The 23,076-nt window shown below is 40.5% G+C and overlaps 1 protein-coding gene across 1 annotated transcript in view; it reads right to left on the bottom strand.

Annotated features, from left to right (window-relative positions):
* The window catches only part of UNC13D (unc-13 homolog D), a 40,667-nt gene extending 24,028 nt beyond the window's left edge, over positions 1-16,639 (bottom strand). Inside the window, exons 1-12 of the mRNA XM_063293075.1 lie at positions 16,480-16,639; positions 13,033-13,065; positions 10,399-10,506; positions 9,894-9,953; positions 7,526-7,592; positions 6,417-6,609; positions 5,530-5,574; positions 4,391-4,459; positions 4,157-4,226; positions 3,088-3,192; positions 2,183-2,275; positions 406-509 (exon numbers count right to left, since the gene is read on the bottom strand). Coding sequence (XP_063149145.1) covers positions 406-509; positions 2,183-2,275; positions 3,088-3,192; positions 4,157-4,226; positions 4,391-4,459; positions 5,530-5,574; positions 6,417-6,609; positions 7,526-7,592; positions 9,894-9,953; positions 10,399-10,506; positions 13,033-13,065; positions 16,480-16,536 — 1,004 coding nt within the window. The 5' untranslated portion in view covers positions 16,537-16,639. The remainder of the gene's footprint in view (positions 1-405; positions 510-2,182; positions 2,276-3,087; positions 3,193-4,156; positions 4,227-4,390; positions 4,460-5,529; positions 5,575-6,416; positions 6,610-7,525; positions 7,593-9,893; positions 9,954-10,398; positions 10,507-13,032; positions 13,066-16,479) is intronic.
* Positions 16,640-23,076: the final 6,437 nt, after the last annotated feature.

Below are 23,076 nucleotides of genomic sequence, written 5' to 3'. Positions count from 1 at the left end.
TGGTTATGCCAGTTTGTTGTGAAAGATTTGTTTGTTTATATGTATATTGCAGAAATAGAAGTTAAATATAGCAAAAATTGAAGAGTGATGGGGAAGATCATGCAGTTCTTGGCGAAGTCCATTACAGGAATCACATTCAATAGGCTGTAGTAATGAGTCAAGGAAATCCCAGTTGAAAAAGAAAAGCCAAAATGATTGAATTCATGAATGGAATTCTAGGGGTAATATTAAGCCCTGGTCTCATGGCATGCCTGCATATTTTAATTAAATTACAACACTCTCAGGCAATAGAAAAGAACTGTCACAACTTTTTTTTTTTTTTTAAGGGGGGACAGAAAGTGCCAGGCCAGGAACTTTTGATTTCTAAAACATTGCCTTGGGTGGAAGCATGCAAGAGATATTTACGCCATGTCTTGGTGGAAATCCGAAATGTCTTTCTGAGTAGCATGTAGATACAGGATTGTACTGGCATGTTTGCTTAACTCTCCATCCCAGGAAGTGCTGCCAGCCTGCAGTGAAAGAGAACAATGAATGGTTCTCCATTATATCAGGTGGGAAAAAATGCAGCACATCCATTACTTCACAGCTTTGCAAATAACAATTAGCTGTACTATGTCCAGGTCTTTCATTCCACTGAAACTTAGTTTCAATGTGGTTCCCATTTACCTAGCATTCGTTACTGAATAAAGCGTTAATGGCTCCACTTCAGTAGGAAATTATCAAGTGGAGAGAGTTGAAGGGAAGCTTATCAAGTTTACAGATGACAGAAAGCTGGGAGGGGTAACTGATATTTTAGAGAAAAGAGAAACAATTCAGTAGGATACAGATAGGCTAGTACAATAGGCAGAAATGAATGGGATGCAATTTAACAGGTAGAAATGTAAAGTCTGGCATCTCTGCAGGAAAATTCTCCCATCTCCCCTCCTCTTGGGGGGAGATGGGTGGTAATAGAAATGTGAATAGTAAATAAATACATAAAAATGAAAGGCACAGGCAGAGGATGGGAAAGAACTGGATTGGCAGTAGTACAGTTAAATATGAGCCAGCAGTTTGATGCAGCTGCTATAAAGGCAACTGCTACATGGGGGCATTAACAGAAGTATAGACTTGAGCTCACAGGAAGTAATTCACTCTACTCTGGCCTGTTCAGATTCCACTTGGAATAGTGTGTCCAGTTCTCTGCACCAGAAAGGATAGTGACAAGCTGGAGCAAGTTCAGAGGACAGCTCCTCAGATGGTGAAGGGCCTGGAACCAAGCCCTATGAGGAACAGTTAAGGATCAGAGTATATTTAGCCTACAGAAAATATGACTAAGAGGAGATACAATAGGAATCTTCTGTTGTAATGAAGATGGAGTAGACTGTTTTTTTCCCCCAGGGGGCAGGCCCAGAACAAGAATCTGGGTATATTTAGCCTACAGAAGAGACACCTGTAAGGAAACATGAAAGGCATTTTCAAATATCTTAAGAGTTAACACAGAAGGAGGGAACTTATTTCTCTACTGCCCCAGAAAGCAGGACCAGAACCAATAGGTAAAAACTACAAGGGATGTAGATTCAAGCTAAAGGTCTGAAGGAATGAGTTCTCAGTCAGCAGAACAGACTGCCATATGAAGTGGTGAATTCTCATTCTCTGAAGGCCCTCTTAAAAGGCTGGACTGTCCTCTGTCAGAGGTGTTCTGGTGGAATCTGTGCTGAACAGTGTGTTGGACTAAATAGCCTGTAAGATACCTTCCAGCTCTATGAATCTATGGTTCCAAGAATAGGAGAGCAAGCAATACATGCCCTCTACATAAAAGCATTTCAATCACTCCCAAGAAAGCAGCCTGGGTTCAAATAAGAAAGATCTATCATGCCATTCCAAGATAGTAAGAATCTATTTTGCAGTTGGTCATCCACGGAACACATCTAACTTCATCACCTCACAGCAAAGTTTCAATCTTTTAGATTTATTAATGAGTTTACAGCCCTGAGATTTTGCCATGAGTCTCCCTGAGATTTCATCTAGGGGTGGAGCTTGTGCTTCAAGCCAAATTTGTATCTTGACTTCAAAGAGAGCTGAAAAGAACAAACAAGTCAGCTGAACTAAATGCATTATGGAATCCAGTTGTCTTCCAGAGAAAAGCTGAATATATGTCTCTCTGTCATATCCCACTTAGCAGTTTCTTTGTTCATCTGTTTACCTGGTATTGAAGAATCTCATATGAAACAATCTGCTGAAGAAGTTGCCGATGAACTGTGTAACTTGGTTGTGTCTTGCTGGCTGAGGTAGCTCTCTATAATTAAAAAAAAAATGACATTGATCCAGCTTTTAGAAAATATAGAGGAATTTCTGCCAACAACTCTCATCCTTACATATACATCCATGTTCACAATATAAGAGAATCTTAGAAATGGTCTATTTTTGAACATCTAAGCATACTAACAATAAGCTCTTGATGTGTTAGTGCATGCTTTAAGTGCTCTTGCAAGATTTATTATATTTATCTCTCTCCAAAACATAAACCAAGACAGGGTACAAATCCATAAGTCAAACCTTGTATCAATACAATTTTAATTGCCTGTAAAAGTCATAAAACATAACAATACCAATATAGAATGTCTGACTGTCTTCTGAAAGTGAAGTGTCTTCACCTTCTTTTACAAGGAAACCCAAATCAACCTTGTGTGAAGAAGTTTCCCAGCCATATCACCACAAGAGAAAAACATCCTGTCCTTTCTAAATGATAGGCCAGCCTATCTCAAAGACCGCAGCAAATGAAGGTAACCCTATTGAATAGATCTTAAAAGTTTAAATGAATAACAAAAACTGTTTAAATCAAAATTTACAAAGTACACTTCCTTTAAAGTAAAGGTAAAGGTTTCCCTTGACATTAAGTCCAGTCGTGTCTGACTCTAGGGGGCGGTGCTCATCTCCATTTCAAAGCCGAAGAGCCGGCGTTTGTCCATAGACACTTCCGTGGTCATGTGGCTGGCATGACTAAACAGACGCCTTTACCTGCCCGCTGAAGCGGTACCTATTAATCTACTCATATTTGCATGTTTTCGAACTGCTACACAATGGGAAATTGATTCCTGTTTCCCCTACCTTCTTATGTATCAAAAGAAACTGCAGATGGCAATGCCCTCGGTTGGGATAAGTGTCAGTGCGAGGTTCCAGCCTGTACCAATGATCATCCCGACAATGCAGGTCCTATGTAAGCAAGGTGAAAAGCCTAAACTCAGAAGCAATCAGTTGAACCACATTACTTCCTGAAGGTGCAGTTTCTCCATTTCTACTACCCTTCCATGAAATGAGTCTACGTTCACCATAGTAATGCAGTGGCTTAAGAAATTAAGAAATCGGGCAAGCAAGATAAAGTGCTCAAATGGATCCACCTATTTCAGCTTATTGTATTGTAGGTGAATTTCAGTGCAAGTACTGTGCAAGAATTAATGGCTTCATAGGAACATTCTTCTGCTCTTCATTACATAATCGTTGATTCATAAAAACAGATGGATGTGGTGAAGAACCTATTTCCTGAGAAAGTTCTGCAGAAATCTTCCTTGGTGACAAGCATAGGTTTGTGGTTTCCAGATTGCTCCTGAACAGCCTCCCCAATTTATTGCCCTCCAGATGTATTGAACCAGCTCCAAAATTCTGATGCTAGCTGGGAATTGTGGGACCTGGAGTCCAAGACATCTGTACAGCAACTGGCTAGGAAAGATCAGTCTGTTCTTGAATTAGGGTGTAGTTGGCATAGCTGCAGGTCTTTATGGAGCCAGTGAAGTTCTCATAAGCCTGGCCTATCACCCCAGAGACTGCTATAAAAACTGATGCTGAGGCCTGCAAAATAGGCCTCTTCATTATTTTTCTGATTATAGCAAAATCTATAGTTCTCTTACAGAATTGTCATTGGGCCTAATGTTTGAAAAAGGAGTCTCAGATTTATTTAGAGCAAGGTGACTTACTTCGCTAGCAACTTGCTTCATGGTCACACAAAAGCCACACTTCACTTGAAATTTCAGTCTACCTTTTTATTTCATGGCATTTGTGTTGCTGTCTACATTGGAGAAGTTAGGCCACAGCTAAAGAAAGACCAATCTGCCCAAGATCGGGGTGGGGGTGGGGGATGTCCCCATGCAACATTCTGGTAACATACTATTCCGTTCCTCACCTGCAAACGAATGACCACATTCCCCAGGAAATCATCCTGTCCTTTGTTTTTCCGAACTTCCTTAATAATCCTGAGTGGGAAAAAACAAAACTAGGACAAAGCTGATAGAACATTTCTTATATGCCACACAGAAATAGAATATGCTGCATTCTTTAAATATTTTGTTTAGTCCCATCTGCTGAATTATGTAATTAATAGAGTTTCATATACAAAAGGTTCATTATTAGCACAAACCTCTTCAGGCCATGGAGATCAGTCAGTTCTCCCAGTTTATGCCGTACAGTTTCAACATCATCAAAATCCCTATAAGAAAGCCAAATAAAAATGTGCATTGATGCTCCTTTTCAAGGCATCCAGGAAACAGAATGAAAAGGAATCAAAGCAAGAAGAGCAACTGATTGATCAATTATGTGCCGTCTAGTGTGGGTTGACTCTCAAAAACCACATAGATACACCTTCTCCAAGATGATCTCTCCCCAACCTGGTACTTCAAATCTTCCAGTGGTGGACAAGAGCAACACCTGAGCTCAAAATATCCTGTTCTTATTTTTCTTACTTAGGGGAAACTCCAACTCCTTAATGATGTTGAAGGTGGACAGTTTGCAGCCCATAATCCCCCCGCCCCTTTTTGCAGCCCCTACATCTTCTTCTGAATAATTTTTGAAAACTGGCAGCAGAGTTCCTTGTTATTCTGAGATGGGAAACACATGAAAACTATAGCTGACATACCACAAAAATAAAGATAGTCCCCTCTCCTGCAACCATTACTCCACTTATATCTGTGACAGCCTGACTCACTTTGTGGCCATCAGCCTGTAGGAATATTAAATGTGCCACCAAAAGTTCATCTAGCTTGAAGGCACAAAAATAGTTCCCTTAAAAACATTCTTGTTTTAGATGCAGCATGAAAAAAAGGAAGTGAGAGGTTCCTCTTACTCAGAAAAGGATGAAGCATATTTTTGGAGATGATGGCCAGTTGTGGGAAGCCATAATGTTTTATTTTAGTCTGCCACAGGATGAAGTATCAAAGCAGCCACTGTGATCTGAAAACTATGGTTTCTCTTGTTTTATCTTGTGCAAATCATTAAACAAGGTATGGAAAGAATGCAGAGCATGGTTTTTGGAATTCTTTCCAACCCCTTCACCAACAGTGGGGATATGCTTGTGCGTGTGTGCATGCACTGGAAGTTCAGGCAGGCTGCATATGCTCCACTCTGGTCACCCCTAGGTGGTCTACTGCTCCCCACTCTTTGTGTTAGACTGTGTTTGCCAGACAAATCTATCCCCTTTCTGGCTTAATTTGGAATGCTTGTTCTCAAATTTTAATGGGATACAATCAAATTCAGTAGGAATGAAGAGCCAGTTCTGCTTACCACATATCTAGATGGAATTGGGTATTTTCTGCATTTTCAAACTCCCTGGAAGAAACAATTAAAAATTATAACCAATGCAAGGGGACACTGGAGTGGGAAGGTGCACACAATCCCCTTGCCTTCATGAATAGGTAAAATGAAGCTAGACCCACCCACCCTCACATGCCAGCAGGAACCATCACCCACTTACTGAGCCAATGTAAAAGGACTACATCTGCATACAGATGTACATCAGGATCCTTTCCTGCTGATAACAGATGTGCATCTGGGTGGAGGGTGAAGCTAGTAGATGAACAGGCATACAGTGACTGTGGCCAGCAGGTATGAAATCAAATTGTGTGTACAAAAATGAATGAGAAGGACTCTATCCAGACCACCAGTCCCCTTCCACAGCTAATGATAGGAATAAAATGTTAGAGAATAGAGCAGCTGAACTTGAACACATAAACAAATCTTTCCCAACCTAAGTTCTCTAGATCAGTGTTTCTCAACCTTTGCAACTTTAAGATATGTGGACTTCAACTTCCAGAATTCCCCAGCCAGCATGGGACTACTGCAACCAACCAAGACCTCTCCTCTCTCAAGCCTCAGCCATAAACAAAGCTATCAGATGTTATTTGCCTTCGGGCAAACTCTTCCTGGGTCTCCAAATCCAAACAACCACTTTTTCATCTCTCTCAGCTATGCTCAGTCCAGAGAACAGCTGTTTTTTCCCCCAACAGCCAACAAGAGCTTTTCCTGGATATTACATTTTCTAGGATATGAGATTGGTTGCTGAAAAGCATCATTTTCTAGCCCTAAAATTATCTTTAGGTTTAATTTTCTAATCAGTCTAATTTTCTGTTAAGGCCAACACAAATTAAATATGCTAAGGATCTGAGACGTACAGGATGAAGGTTTCATCCCACACTGGATTTAATGTCTGACGGATGACTTGTGTACGATGGGTCTGGTCCTCTGGGATCAAGTTCCTCACCACAGCCTTGGATCGTTTTTTGTTCTCTTGATGAGAAGCACAATGGGCTGAAGAGCCCAGTTTTTTTGTTTCTATCCCTAGGAGGCAGTATGGATCACTGAATCCTGCAAGCAAAGAAGTAGCTTTAAAAAGTGCAGCATTTGTGTTACCCGTTAAGGTTTTGTAATGAGTAGCAGAATTATTGCAGAATGTCCTCTAAACTTTTCTTTCCCCACTCCACCAGTAATCTTGATATTGTGCATGAGCTTTATTTCCCACTACCCCTGAAAATCCAAGAAAATAATAATAATGTTGCATTATTTTGCTCCATTCATTTTGCATCATCAACTGATTTGACATCATGCAAGGAACTTCTTTTATTTGATGGGATCATCATCTGCCTCCCCTTTCTTCTCTTAATTACCTTCAGCCTCCACTAAATATTTAAGGCATCAAAAAATTGCCCACCGTCAAATTATGGCTTAATCGTATTCTGTGAGCTAGGCCATCATGATTTGCTCAGCAAACCATGAACAAGGCCATTATGGTGTGCTCCGGGAATCATGATTAAAACTAGCCAAGGTGTAATGTGTTGCATCAATCCAGTCAAAGTGCTGCCTAGGGTTAGCATGAGGACAATAAGGCAACTTTTCCCAACCTGATGCTCTCCAGCTAAAATATTTGGCTGGAGATTATGCATCTTGTGGGGAACAAGCTGAGGAAGGTATATAACAATACAGGTAGAAGAGCATCCTTCCTCCAGACATGAAACTTCATATTCATTAGTGTTGTTCTAATGGCATAACAGCAGCGTCCCCCCAAAGGGTCAGACATGACTCCGTGCTTGCACAGGGGACCTTTCACTTTCAATGGCAAAATAATTTGCATAACTGCCATTTCCAAAGATTTTACATGCAAACCCAGTCCTGTCCAGAATTAGAAAGTCAGTCAGTCAGTCAGTCAGTCAATCTCTCTCTCTCAATCTCTCATAAGGTTTCCAAATCTCTGCATTTGAGCTATGATATGTTCCTTTCTACTTACCACTGACATCTTTACCCAGAATATTCCTGGCTTGCTTCACAGTTGCTTTAAGACAAAAAATTGGCCTCTGAAAAACAAAAGGAGATCTTAACGTGAGCACCCAGCTAACAGGTGAACAGAATAGCATCTGGGATGTCCAGGTTGATGTAATCCTTAAAATGGGAAAGGCTAATGACGAATAATACCATGAATAGTTTAGACTAATGTGTAATATAAACAATGAAGCTTCCTTGGAAATCCTTTTGCAATCAAATAAATAGAACAATTCCATAATAACAACCTATAAGTGAATGGAAAATTGGAGGTTTGAAGAATTAATGTGATTAGTACCAGGAGAGCTTGTTTACAACTACCAGAGACTGGAAAAGTAAACTGGAATAATGAGAGCTGCAAGTGATGTGGCTTGGTGGCCATGTTTTTCTGTATCTTTTCAGTCAGAATCAGCTTTCCTGACCTGAGGCACTCCATCCAGTTCTTTCATCTATTCAGCTTGGACAACATTGCTTGCTCCTGTAATACTTACAGGATTAAGTAGAACCCCACTACCAAGGGGAAGACCAGAAAAGAGTAGCTTGCTTCTCCTTTTTGGCTGAAGAGAGAGGGCATGGGATTTCAAAATAAACAGAAAGAAACTTTGATATTTTCCACTGGGATTTGTGTACTTTTATGGGTTTGGGGAATTTCATTAGGATACCTTGCAGGATCCTTTCCCATCAGCAGGGTAAAGCCTCCCTCTTTGATTTCTATACTGTAGGTTGAATCAGCCATGTGATCAAGGATAGCTGTATGGCCACAATGTGATTTGTTTGATTTTGGTTCAGCACAATCTATGAGCTGAGCTATGTGTTTTGAAAATTATGCTTTATGGCTTGGTATGTATATGTGTACCAGGCTATGATGGCTTGTCTAACAAGTCACAGCTTAAAAAATTATAGCTTGCCATGGTGTCAGAACTCATTTTATTGAAATGCTCAAAAACACCACAAGTGATGCAGAGACAACTCATATCTCTTTCTCCATCTATCTGGCAGATTTGTGACTGTGCATGTGAGACTGACTAAGATCTGTAAATGTAACAGGGATTTAGTCTATGCTGTATCTTCATCCAAAAGAAAGCAGAGAATTAACTTTGCTCTCTATAGAACATTCTGTGGCACTACTGGATCCCATAGAAATCCCATGGTGAGCAGAAATTTGTTGCATATCAATATTGAAAACTCTTATCATGAGCTCAGCATGCATATATGGGTCAAAAATTGCTATAAATCTCTGGCAGCTTTTTCTAAGGAAGCTCAAAGCAATGTTGCTACATTTTGATTATTGTACTAAATAATCTGTATAATAATTCTATACAAGTGATATACAGAAGATCTCACTGGCAAGAAAGAGAAGTATATTTTGACTCAACCAAAAACTAGATGAATGATCTCTTTCCTCCAGCACAGCCCTTACCTATAAATCTGTTCCATACCCTACACCTGTGAATGTTGTACTATATAAATACATAAAAATTACAAATGGTGAAAAATGTTATTGCTGTGTATTTCATTACATAGAAATACTGGAATCTGGTGATGTCTTTCATTCAGTTACATTTGAGTGGCAGACTGACAACACCTTAGATGAAATTTACAGTTATTAACTGTAATAACTGTTAACTGTAAATCTTCCACTAAAGTAAAACTCCAAGATAGATACAGCAACAAAATTCTTACAAGGATAATCACTTCAAGTGAGGAACAGCTAAATAATTTCTACAAATGTCTAAATAAGAACCATTAATTCCATCAATAAGGATAGAATAGATAATACATCAATATGGAGGACACAGAAATGGGGGTGGATGGGTAATATTATCTCCAATATCACAGAAAGTAAACCTGAAAAAGCATTAGTATATTCCCTCACCAATTATTGGTATAGAAAAGAGCAAAAACTACAAGTGGAGAAATTTGTCTACCCATGACAGAAATGGCCACCCATAACAGAATCATAGAATATAAAGGCTGAAAGGGAACTTGGAGGTCATATACTTCAGCTTGAGATGCCATTTGATTTGATTTGTTATCTGCTCGAACTGCAGGGTAAAATTTAAATATAACCAAAGAATCTAGACAGGGATTCACACAATATGCTTAGCTGGTTTGATTTAAATCTAGCAGTTACATTCCACAACATGCTTAGCTTAGCTAGTTTTAATCCTGATTAGCGCTTTTTTGTGGCTTGGGGTATGATGCAAACCCATCTTATTTGCTTAATACTGTTTAGGATCCAATGTTTACTGCAAATCTAGAAAATGAGTTAATTCAGTATCCAGGTTAGTGTTTGGGGGAAATCCAGCCTGTATGTGCTTCAAGTTAGATCTTACCTCTAGCTGTTTGACCCTCTGTAGTATAATCTGATGCTCTCCTGGATCAATATTGAAGGCCTGGTTTAGATGTTAGAAGATAAATTATCAGAGACAGAACTTGGTTTCAATATTATGCAAAATAGAAAAACCCCAAAAGCAAAAACAAACATACATTATAACAGTTTCTTATAACAGGAATGAAGATTCTGTATCCTGAAGTCACATCCTCACCATAACTTCAAAAGCCCTTGCCTTCCAACCCATTCAAACCTTTGGCAGAAGGCTCTGTCTTCCTCAGGCAGGGGGATGGGGGTTGCCAAGACAGGGAGGGAGAAAAACAGAGGAGTGGTCCATCCTGCCCACCAGCATAGTTACTATACTGCAGAGAGCAGCCATTTGTCCCAGGGGCATTTGGGAGAGAGAAAAAAATACACTGAGGAAGAAGGAAAAGAATAGTCTTAAGTGCAACCTAAAACCTTGGGCCTGAATAATGAGATAGATGAATTTGACTCCTTAACCCAACCTTTTGCACATATTCATAGAGTTCATCTGGATCGGTAACTTGATTAAGTTCCATTTTGCCCACACGATGGAGAATGGTATAAAGGACCTCTTCATACAGCAGGGTGAGCTGCAACAATATATTAGAAGCAGATCAAAATCAAACCAGCATAAATTGATTTAGCAAGTTTGCATACTATTTTTAAAAATTAATTTTTATTAAAGAATTAGTTTACAGTTAAAAACAATACAAATTTAGGAATAAAAGAGGGAAAGTAAAGAAAAATGATAATAAGAAAAAAAAGAGAAACAGAAAAGAAAAAAAAATGTATTTATCAAATTTATCTACTGCCCATCTCATATAAAATATAAAGAAGTGGCTTCCAATCTTCTTTTACAGCAGTTATAGATACATTTATATTCTAACCTCTCTCTCTAAGGTTACATCGGGGCTCCATTCTTCCATATTCTGCCCTTTCTAATCAAACCAGGTTTGCATACTATCTTGACATTTGTTAATTAGGGGGACTCTGCATGGAGTATGCTTATTATACCCAGGGTGGGATCTTTCATATTACATCATCCTATTTGATCCTTTTCCACTGTTCACAAAAGGAGGTGACCCACTCAGGGAGGATCTAAGGCATCCTGAGCAATCTCACTCCTCCAGCCCAAGCCCTCCAAAATAATTCTCGGCAGCCCAGGAGCAGACAGCAAAGGGTCTGAGCAAAAGCCTTGACCAGTGTCTGCATCAGACAATTGGCAACTTAAGATATCTCTTATATCATCACCAAAACAGTATCCAGCTTTAGTTATTGTCGATCCCAGCAAAACATCTACCAAGTTTGGGGAAAGAGGAAGCAGGTTAATGTTGGAAGGGGACTTTATATAGAGAGGGTTAGCTGAACCAGAGGAAATCCACAAGTGAATGGAAGGTAACGTCTTTGCAGGCTTGCCCAGCAAATGACTTTTCCAGTAATCATGATGGATAATGGGCTTAATGAACTATATGATGACTATTCATTCCAATGAAGTACATATAACCCATATGAACACATGAGTGTGTGGAAGTGCAACAGCATGCTAGATGGACTAAAACAATGATGTGTCAAAGTCCAGCAGAAAATCAAAGTATGCCTGATGAATAAAAATACCAAGAGTCAGGACAAGAACTCCCATGATCAAGAGCTGCCCAAGGAAAGCTAGACTCCTCCTCAAACTGTCTTCTAAATTGTTACAATATTCTATGACAAGATGGATGAAAACTAGCTGGTCAGAGTCCAACACATTTAGGTTATAAAATAGGAGATGAAGAGGAGCTTTGTATGTAAGCCAGGAGAAGCACGTGAAGTGTTTAAGGATGTGTGAGTAGACTGTACGAGCTTCTCTCTTCTATAGTCAGCTATTTTGTTTGTTGCTTTCTGCCTTCTACTTCTTTTACTATCTTTTCCACATTGGGAAAACTCTCTGGAATCAAGGAGCTACAAGACAACTTTTGGTACCTACTTGATTACTAAATTACTAATTACTAATTTAATTACGATAGCCTCTCTTCTTTCATTTGTTGGGAAGATTGTGTTGATCAGTGATGGGGACCTCTAATCAGTTGTGCTGAAACGGAGAAATGTATTAAAGGGACCATCGTATTCAAGTTTGATTCAATTTGTGCATTGTTGCCTTCTGTGGTGATTGTGCCCACCAAGGACAGAGGAGTGGTAATAAATTCTCTATGTTTACCCCTTCCAAGAGTTACCATTGCTGGCCAACCTCACAATATGCTTTCTAAGCCACCAGCAGCGAGCGGAGAGGAGAAATGCAGTATGAGGTCATTAATGTAGGTCCCTCCTACAGTAGGAGTAGGAGGGTAGTTCCTGAGAGTCCAGATCACCTATAATTCTTGCTAGCTACACATTTACTCATTTAAGTCTGCCAAATTGTTCCTGGGAGCCTGCTTATTGAACTAACCTGTGGCTAATTTTATAATGATGCAGGTGTACTTTATATTGTATTTCCCACATGCTGGCTGGATACTTCCAGGAGTTGAAGTCCATGCATCTTAAAGTTGCTAAGTTTGAGAAACACTGATCTACAGATTCCAATAGAGTCTTTCTTTTCTAAATGAGCAAATAATTCTGATCAAATGTTTTGCTAGTTGCTTACCCAGTGAAACTGGCAGGACAGACTGGACAGAAAAACATCCGCATGATGGAGTGGGTGGGGGGCTGGATTGGGACTCAGAAGACCCAGATTCTAATCCTCCCTCAGCCACAGGAACTCCCCAAGTGCCTTTGGGCCAATCATTCTCTCTTAACCCATCCCACCTCACAGGGTTGTTGTGGGCAATATGGCTTGAAGTAGTGATCTATAAGCTGCCTCAAATTCCTAAATGAAAGGGATAATTAAAATTTAATAAATAAAAGTTAAATAGCACTTTTCCATGCTCTTAATTAGCTTATGGGATTCATTGCCACAAAATGATGAGCACTGATTTAAAGAAGTTTAAAAAAGGGTGAAATGAATCCAAATGGGAAATACTCCAAGTCCAGCTTCAGAGGCAGTTTTCCTTTGAATATTATATGTTGTGCTGCCTTTATGCTCTCCTTATGGGCTTCCTGGAAGTATCTAGTTGGTGAGAAGGAAGATATTAGATTCTTACCTCTCTCTTAGATAATTTATGGGAGAGATCCATCTACAAAAAAAAAGAAAAAATATTTCACTGATCTGCTGTAAATTCAGTTTATAACATTCCTACACACCAATTGTGTTGGAAAGGTTCAAGGGAACCCCCCCACTTCTCTACCAGACCGCCATTTTCGAAACACTGTCTTCCTGCAATATTGCCTTCCCCTTGAGCAAGGTAAAAGATTAAAAGTTACAAAATAGAATGGGTTCATACAAAGAGGATGCCAGAAATTAAAATATGACTGGAAACCCCAACTGTTTAGACAGAAGATTCCCTTCAGACTTAATCAGAGACCTGTAAGACAAAAGGTCGCCCATTCACAGAATTTAGCAGAGCCCATCCAGGCAGGGCCGCAACTATGGTCTGTGTCACCCGGGGCAAACATGGATTCCACGCCCATTTTGGTGCCCCCCCAGCACGGCACCTGGGGCACATGCCCCACTTGCCCCCCCCCAGTTGCAGCCCTGCATCCAGGTGAACATTCTCCCCCAGCCAAACAGATCTCCATAATCCAATCACAAAAGATTCCTTCCAAGGTGGACAGTCCAGGCTAGTAGACGAAGTCACAGCCCCACAGGGAACCTGGACTATCAGACCAGGAGACACCAACAGCAGGGGGCCTGGCCACAGAGCACCTCCTCTCTGAACTCTGATAAACTGCACTTTTCTCAGAAGTTCCTAGAGGGCAGGAACACTTTTACATAACAGCAGCCAAGCTCTCCTATATAAAGGGCTTGTGGGGGAAATACAAGTGTGGCCACCTCCAACCAGCAGATGCTGTACATACTCTTGGAAAATAAAGTCATCTCTGTTCAAGCAATTGCCTAAGAACTTTCATTCCTGGCTCCGAAAGGACCTGGTAAGATTTCCTTCCAACGATCGTTTTTTGGGTGTAAAGGAAGAAGTACCACTTCATACTACCAACCTGCTCATAGCAAGGCCTCCCTTTCAGCAGTGCATCACATGGGTGTAAATGAGGGGTCTTCTCAGTAGACACATCCAATGTTTAGAATGGGATAAACTTTGATGGCTTTCAGGTACTGGATTAAGATATGTGTATTTATCTTGAAATTTTAAAATATAGGCAAAACCTCTATATATGGTTTTTGTGGTTTTATTTGCTGCCACATCACCCAGGAACCTGATTTAATGAAGGATGATTTTAAAATATTTTAAATCAATCCTTCAAGTTTTGCTGAATTTTTCTTTAGTGTTGCATTTACCAATTCTTAATAGTGATATAATAAAAATAGCAAAGCTTTACTTTATATTAAATTCTTTAAGCAAATGTATAATGCCAGGTACTCCTTAAGTACCTATCTTTAGGGGGAACATATTCTGCACAACCTTCTCCAAAGAACATCATGTTATATATAGTATATAAAGCTAATTCAATTATATAAAGCTAATTCAGCAGCTGTGAACACAGTAGCTATTTTAGCCACTGCTAACAGATAAGCTGCTATTTCTATTACGCTAACTTCATGTAAACAATAAGAATTGAATCTTCTGGAATTTCACACCCCATGATACTGAATGTATGGCTCAGAACTGTTCATAATGAAATGTAACATAGAAATGCTTTTAATACATAAATAAAAAATACATACATACATAACCATCATGCTATTCCCTTTCTGAATAAACATTATGTAATGTTCAGAACAGGGTTTAGAACTAGTAAACAAATGAAATTAATTACATAATAGATGATAATAGAAAAGATCACTAACTTTATTTTAAACTAACCCCATTTACTATATCTCCCCATACTGTTTTATCCTTGCTTCCACCAAACGCATACCTCTCCAAACATTGCCTTTTGCTCCTTAAATTTCTCTTTTTGACAATCACATCAGCTCCCTCCAACCACAACTTTCATGGTCTTCCTTTCAACCCACTTATTCCTCCTTCATATATCTCTGTCCTGTTCACTCTATCTACCAAAAATTATCCTGGCTTGTTTCTTTAGACTTAATGCTAAAGCAGAATGTGGAACCTGTGCCCCATCAGATGCAGCTGAATTACCTTTTCCAGCATTTCACACTAGTTACCCAGGTTTTAAAGAACCAGCTGGGTGTGGTGTGGGAGACTAATTCTCCATAACTGCAACCAAAAGATGAGCATGTCTCTTGACTTCCACTTCCAGTCTGAGAGACAGAACTATTAAAAATGGTTTCATCATCTCTATGCTCCTTACCCTCTCTGTTAAAAAAAAGTTTCATTTTTTAATGTTTTCAAATAGTATTTTCTTTAATTAATTATTATAAGGTCCTTGAGGTGTTACTTGGAATCTACCAAATTAAGTGTGACTTTGTTTAGAGAAAGAAGAACATCTTATCACTCCATAATGAGTGAATATTTATTTTAGGCAAACTTACATGATTATATTGCAAGAAAATCTGTCATGAGCAACCATGATATTGCTATCAGAAACTGGAAAAAATAGCTTGGAAATGGAAAGATTTCTTTTGATGGAGTAGGCTTTGCTGCACATTATAAAAGATAGAAACTGTAGCAATACAATTAAGATAATGGGGGAGGATGAAAGGAATATTTTGGACTCTAGGTGCCTTACCAGATTATGCGTTACTTTCTGAATAACAATTAAAAGGACAATTCTGAATTAAAACTAGTCTTCCAATTCCTACCTTTGCAACCTTGAGTAGCATAAGAGAACAGTACTGGATCAGAGAAGCTGACCATAAAATTGCTTGATGAACAGAGTTCATACGTCATGCAAAGACAGAATGTGGTTTGCTTGATTTTGGTTAGTAGGTTGTATGAAGTGGCTACTGTGGTTTCTAAATCATGGCTTATTGCTTATGAGGCTGTGCTCGCTAATCCATTTGCTGTTTATTTGATACATCATGGTAAAACAGATGTATGCAAACCAGGTTGATGAGCATTACTAACAGGGCCCTGGGCAGGTTAGTCACTATTTATCAGAGTCATTGGGAGAGGAAGTTAGCTACTCAGCCGAATTCCATACTCAGAAAATGTTTAATAGTGGTTAAGAATGCAAATACATCCAAAATACTTAATGGCGCATTAAACCAGTTGGCCAATATATTCTTTTCCATACTAGGCTGGATTGAACATATTTTCAACATCCAGGGTTGCATGTTACTTCTTTTCCCTGAAAAATTAAGACCCGAGTCCCTCTCTAGGTAGGAACCAGCAAAGCTATAGTACAGTATTGGGGCAGGTCCTCACTTGACTATGAATCCTACTGAACGGCCTGTGGCAAGTCATGAGCACAGCCGCATCCACAAGGAGCTTCAGAGGCAAAACCAAGAAAGCAGCTTAATAACTGTTTTTGTATCTAATGCGCTTCAAAAGGTTTCAGGGTATTTGCAGATTAAAGCAGAATGTGAAAGAGAAAAAGAAGAGCGACTGCAGTTAAGCAGTGCCACCTACATTTCTGCTGTCTTGAGGGGGGTTTCCCTTCATTGGTGTCTCGCTCTCAGGCTCCATGCCGGGTCAGACTGGGGAAGGGGTAAGCTGAGTGGAGGACGCCATCAGAACGCGGCCATGCTTCCAGACAGAGGCTGACCCACAAAGTCAGAAGCCTGCCTCGCCCAGCATACCGCTCCCATCGGCTCTCACACGCTGAAGAGGAAACCACACTCTTTTATCGCGCTGACAGTTGTAGCAATAAACGGAAATTGAGGCAGAGCTCTCTCTCTCTGCTCATACCTTGCAGTTCTCTATACATGGAGTCCTCCACCCAACACTGAATATGCCCTAAGAAATTACTCATCCTCCTTTGATGGCTTCTCTGTAGTCGCAATCCTCTGGAGATAAACCTGGATGCAAATTCTCTAATACAGCCTTTCTCAACCTTTTGACCCTGGAGGGACCCTTGAAATATTTTTCAGGCCTCGGGGAACCCCTACACATTCAGGTTCAAATATAGGCCAGAAGGTACAAAAGTATTATATTTGTTTCATGTCTAGGCCTGTATATGTGTATTAACAGTTACCTTAAACTAAAAATAAAGAATGAAACTTACCTCTTTAATGTGAAGTTGCCTGAATTTGAATTAAAAAATAATAATAATCGTGATCTCCCAGGGAACCCCTAGTGACCTCTCATGGAACCCTGCTTGAGAAACCCTGCTCTGAACAGATTACCATAAATTTGCACTCACATTGCCCCAGAGGACAGCTATGGGCTTCTAAGAGAGCACTGCCAGACTCCAGCCAGACCAAGCCCCTTTTAAACCTGGGCATGTATTCTTCAGGTTTGTCCTACCGCTGTGTTATCTGCAAGCTAATCCCCCAGCATATGTAATTCATAGTAAGTTCCAGCCTCAGGATTCTTCCCACATAAAAGGTGCTCTCCAAAAGGTCAGGTTGAAATAACGGTCATTCACCTTTCTCCGGGCTGCTTCCTGCAGGGGCGGGTGTGGCTTCCTTAGAAGCTGGGAATTGCAAAACTGACTTGTTATTTTCCAGACAGGCCTGGCGTGATGCAACTTGCTTGTGGCATGAAAAGGCTTCACTGATTATGACTGATGTGAAACAGACCTCGAGAGAGGAAGGCCTATTCTGACCAAAACCAGCACATTCTCACAAATTGAGACGGATCAAGACTCAGTTCAAACATTCCTGTCTTTTCTTCACCAAGAAAGAAAAGCAGCGTGTTTCTGCTTAGTTCTCAGATCTGATTTTGCCTTGCTAAACTAGCAGTGGGGAGGCTTTGGTGGTCAAAGGTCAGTCTTAACACTGGGGGAAGGGCTGAGGGCTGAAAAATGGATGTGGCCTTATTACACAGACAAGCTGCACTGAATTTGGAAGGAAATGGGGTGTGTTTGTTTTCCTTAACTGGTGGCATATTTTAAGGTGACCACCACAATTTTCATACCTTTCTCATCTCAAAATGATAAGAAATGGAGCTGTCAGTTTTTAGCCTCCACGGTGAACAGGCCTCTGAGGGCTGCAAAAAGGAAAAGAAAGATCCATGTGCGCTTCCAGCAGTGTATACCTTCGCCTCCTGTTCTTCCCTAAAACCTTTTTCCACCGCTATTCTGACAACTTTAGTCATGCTGGCTGGGAATGTTGGGAATTGTAGTCATCTAGATGGCACCAGGTTGGGAAGGCTGCTGATGTTCCTCTCATTATTCCCTTGGTTGGGTTTGTTTGTTTGTTTGTTTTTCCATTTTTTGTGTTGCTGGTTGCTAGAGCTCTTTCTTTCTCCTTAAGCACACAGTCCTTACACATCCCAATTTTCTGAAGTGGAGATAAGCTACAACCTCAGCGAACAACTAGTAAGCACTGCCAAAGGTGAACATAGTTCCTTGGTGATGTTTGCCATTAGAATATAGGAGAAAACAAAAACTGTGAAAGTTAGGAAGAAATAAAAGCTACAAGTAAGAGGTACCCTCAAGTGCAATGTAGTGATGAAGGTGTTGGCTTTGGACCAGGAAGATCCAGGTTCAACTTTTTACTCAATTGTAAAGCATGCTGGGTGACTCCCTCAGTCCAACCTACATCACAGGGTTGTTGCAGGGGGTGAAATGAAGAGGAAACCCATGTAAGCAGCCTTCAGCTCTGAAGAGAAAATAAATGCGATAATAAAGAGGATTGCAAAAAGAGGGAAGAGGTTCATGCAAATCTAGAAAGTCAGCTGCCTGGAAGCCTTGGGCCAGATAATTAAAGCTCAGCTTTTGCTGGGGTGTGCAGCAGGTTGGCATCATCTGCCATAACATAATGATGTTCTCCAGTCAAGCCGCCTGCAAAAGGCAGATGCGTAAACGTGTCCTGCTTGAGGCATCTCAACCCTATGACCATTCTTTCTTTGGCAAATCAGGGTAGCTACTTCAATTTCCTCTCCTATGGATTTTATGATATGGCGCTAAAGATTCCATACTCATGATGGGACATAAAAGAGCAGAGGTTGGGAGAGAGAGAAGAGAAAAATAATGACCACACATAGAATTGTAGATTTAACCAGTTCTCTGTTAAGAATGAACTCATTCTCTATTAAAAAAATGTAGGAAACATGAGGCAAGAACTGAGGGCACTATAACCCAACAGGGCTCTTCTTCCAAATTCTAGAGACTGCCCACTTGACCCAGGACAAACTAGGACTGCCTTGTCCAACTTGATGCGACTACACCACCTATTAGCCTTTGGCCATGCAGGCTGGGGCTGAAGGAAGGGCAATAGGATGGGAACAGCTGAACTGTGATCACATCTAACCACCAAACACACAACCTCTTGTGCCATAAATGCATCAAGTATGAGTTCTTGTTTCCTGAGCGTGTTGGGTATTGATGTTAACCCCCTAGGAAAAGCCTCTACGCCAAGGTTTGAACCACACCAGATCCTCCTGCTTTGCATACAGTGCAGTTTTTGAAACCAAGGTGCCTTGCAATCTCTGTCCCCATTTCTCTGTCTACCATAATGAGGAAGGGCAGAGAGGGCTTAGTGTCATTCTGTGTGAAGAATCTCATCTAGGAGTTGTGTTGTCTGCCACTTAGTGAAAGCAGACAGTTTTTACTTACACTTCAGCTGAGAAGAACAAAATCTAAGTCACTTTAGTGAAACAGGGAAAAAAACATGTATCCATCACGGTTCCTTTCTCAAAAACTGTACTTAAAAACTGTTCTAGTCATAGTTGTTTCAATTCTCTTTCAGACATAGAGGAGAAGACTGTGAACACTGATAAAGATACATTTTTTCCCCTTATGCATTTTACATCGTTCTGTGGGCAGGAACTCTCCATGTTTCCCCTTGATCATACAGTTAGCCTTATCTAGGTACCAGTCACAAATTTAACCAGTCTTTTGTCATCTCTCTGAATATGATATTAAAAATAGTTTTTCCTTCTTAAACTGCCAGGGTGACAAAATGTGTAAAATCTCCAGCCTTTTTTAGGGGCAGCTAGGTGAGGAGACTCTTGCCCTCCTGGGCATCACCAAAGGTGTGTGGCTACACAGAGGTTTGGTATTTTGGTATTTGGTATTTGATATTTTATTTCTCCTGGGATGAAAGCATATAAAAATCCTTATGTCTGTGCCAGTATATTAGAACAAGGGGGTGACCTATCCCTGCAAATGCCATTTGGTCTTCAGTTCGTCTCCACTGTCTATATGGTTACCCTCATATTGACACTCCATTCCTGCATCTGGTCACTGGGTTGGTGGTTGAGTCCCCCTGTGTGTTGGTGTTGAGAGACTTCAGCCTCCATACATTGGAGGCTCAGTCTAGTAGAGTCCAGGAGTTCAGGGTCTCCACAGCAACCATGAACCTATCTAGGTAATTGCTGATCTGATACACAGAGATTAGATCCTCTTTTCACTTCAGAGTAGTTGCTATATGATCTGAATATGAGGGTAGTACCACCAGCCCTTTGTCATGGTCAAAGCATTTCGTGGTCCAGATGTGGTTGATGGCCACCCATGACCTCCACAGGGCTGGACCACCTCATGGAACTGGATGATTTGAGGCAGGTTCTTGAGGATTTCCCCACAGTCCGACAGGTATGCCATCAAGAGCCTGGTTTGCCACTGGCAACAGGAGGCAACCTGGGTCCTTGACAAAACTGCTCCCAAGCAGCCCCTCTCTGTTGGCCAATTTTGGAGGTCTCCATGATTTTCCGAGGCCTTCTGGAACAGCAATTCTTAAACTGTTTGACCCAAGTACCCCTTTTCCTGGTCTCAATGTCATTACCTCTACAAAAGACCAGACTTGTTTGTTGAAAAAGTGTCTCAGCAGCAGCAGTCCCAAACTGGATGCTTGACTCACAAACAAGCAATTGCAGATTGCTTCCTGACCCCGAAGATATGCCCAAATTACCCTAGTTTAAGAACCACTGCTCTAGGAGATGAAGCATTAAAAATGATGGTTAGAGGATAGGTGGAGAACAACAAAATTTGAATCAGACTAAGCACAAATATATGCCCAGGTTCAGGCCTACTCCATGTTGATAAGAGAGGCAAAACATTTTTACTTCTCTCTTATTGCATTCACAGCTTGTCATCCAGTGGCCTTATTTCAGGTGCCTAATTCCTTTAGCCAATTACAGTATGTACATTCCTACACACACACACAAACAAGTATGTGCATGCATAAGCAAAACAAATGATGCAGTTGCTCAATGTGAGTCTTCAGCCTTATTATCCACAAGCTTCTAAATAATAAGTAGCAAACCATCAAGTTCCCAGAGAGCAACTTCAGTACTAACTTTTACAGCCTTCCATCCAGAATCTGTTTGTGTGCTTATTCGGAAGCAGCTAATCTCTCTCTTTCATACACTTGCAGTCAGAACATCTGAGCACCATTTCTCTCAAATCTGTGGCACAACCTCCCCTGTGAAAGGCTTTCTCTGTCTTTAAAATCTGGAGAATGGATTAGTGTCCTTTAGTTTCTTTGGATCCCTTTGCTTCTGGCTTCTGTATGTCTAGTGTGCATTGATACACCTTTGCCGTATGATGCGTGTTAGACACTAACTCCTCCCATCTTGCGTTAGTTCTTCCAGGTGCAGACCATGCCACAAGTCAACATCTTTTCCAGCACCAGTTCAGGCCTCGCTGGAGCCCGTTGGCTCTTGCAGCTCCTGTTTTCTCACTCAAGCAAGCGCCCCACTGGCCAGAGGGTGCATATAAGTGAGCAACAGAAGTGAATAAGACTGCTCACTCATTCTGACCTTTCTCTCTGCCCAGGTGTGGAGATTAGGCCTAAATCAGCCTGCCTTCTAGATGCGTTGGGCCAACTCTCATAGGCCTTCCCTATATTGCACTGCACTGATTGGAGGGAGGAATCCGATGGCACTGAAGCTTTAGCGCTACATGACCTACTGGCCACAAGGGGACAGTGTGATGTGGAGAGTTAAAGATTTCCTCTGTGTCCCCACTTTGTCACTCTGCCTATTTTTTGTCCAAGGGAGTGCTAATCTCAAGTCAGTTCCTTCTTTTTTTCTCCCAGGCACATGTGTGCACATACACACAAACACAGAACACATGCCCTTGGACTCTGCTGATAGGATGTATCTTGCTTGTTGCTAGGCTTTGCCCATCCCCATCATGCATTTCCTGTATATAAATCCGTTATAGTTATAAGACCTAGAGTACTTCCATTAATCATTGCTTAAGGCAGATTCCTGCTCACATGCAGGATTATCAAGAATATGTAAATGGGTGTCAATTCAATTGAAGACAATTGAATATGGGTGCTGTGGTACCCTTCCTAAATTTACCAGTCTGCTGCTGAAAAGCCCACCTCTGCCTGATAGAGCCATGAGATTAGATTTCTTTTTTTTATAATTCTACCAGTCCATTATTAATATTCCCTTTCTGGTATAATTACTGTTATAGTAATTAATACCCTGTATAGACTTTGGAACATCTTGTAACAACTTTTAAGAGGAATCTTCTCTTCTACCACAATGGCCTGATATAGAAGAATCCTTTGAAAAGTTTGTAGGGTTCACAAAAGTCTTGGCTTACCTCTCTTGTGTTGACTGCCCTGCCGTTCTGAACTTCCTTAGATTCTGCTTGAAATAGTTATCTAGAAATACAGGAATTTGGCTTTATATATTCTCAGCCATACATGGGAAATGTTTCAAAATGAATCACTTCTTTTTAGCCCAAAGTTAGAAGGCTGATCTGGGGGTGGTTAAATGTGATCATTACACAAATGTCAATGATACTCAAGGAAAATAAATTGCAGTGTAAAAACCAAAATCACTATATTTCACAATAAGCAGCAGATGTTGAATAAAAGCCATCTATTAGAAACAAAACATTTAGCTCTGCTTCACTACATCTTCACAGGGAGCAATATCCAATCTCCTGAAAGCCGTATTATCCATAACCGTAAAACCAAACAGTATACAATTTCAGAGTACGTCTAACTTTGAAATGACTTGTGTTGATTTATGTATTATTAGCCACCTTTATGGTAGACATTCGCCTGTAAATATAGAGGCTGGATTGTGTGTGCCCAGGTGAACCCACTGTTTTTAAGAGCTGGAAATTTGCTTAAAATTATTTCCATTTGAAGTAAGTGT

Source organism: Candoia aspera, chromosome 2, assembly GCF_035149785.1.
Source record: "Candoia aspera isolate rCanAsp1 chromosome 2, rCanAsp1.hap2, whole genome shotgun sequence".
NCBI classification, from domain to species: Eukaryota; Metazoa; Chordata; class Lepidosauria; order Squamata; family Boidae; genus Candoia; species Candoia aspera.
The sequence above is the reverse complement of the archived record's forward strand: the minus strand, read 5'-3'. Positions and strand labels throughout refer to the sequence as shown.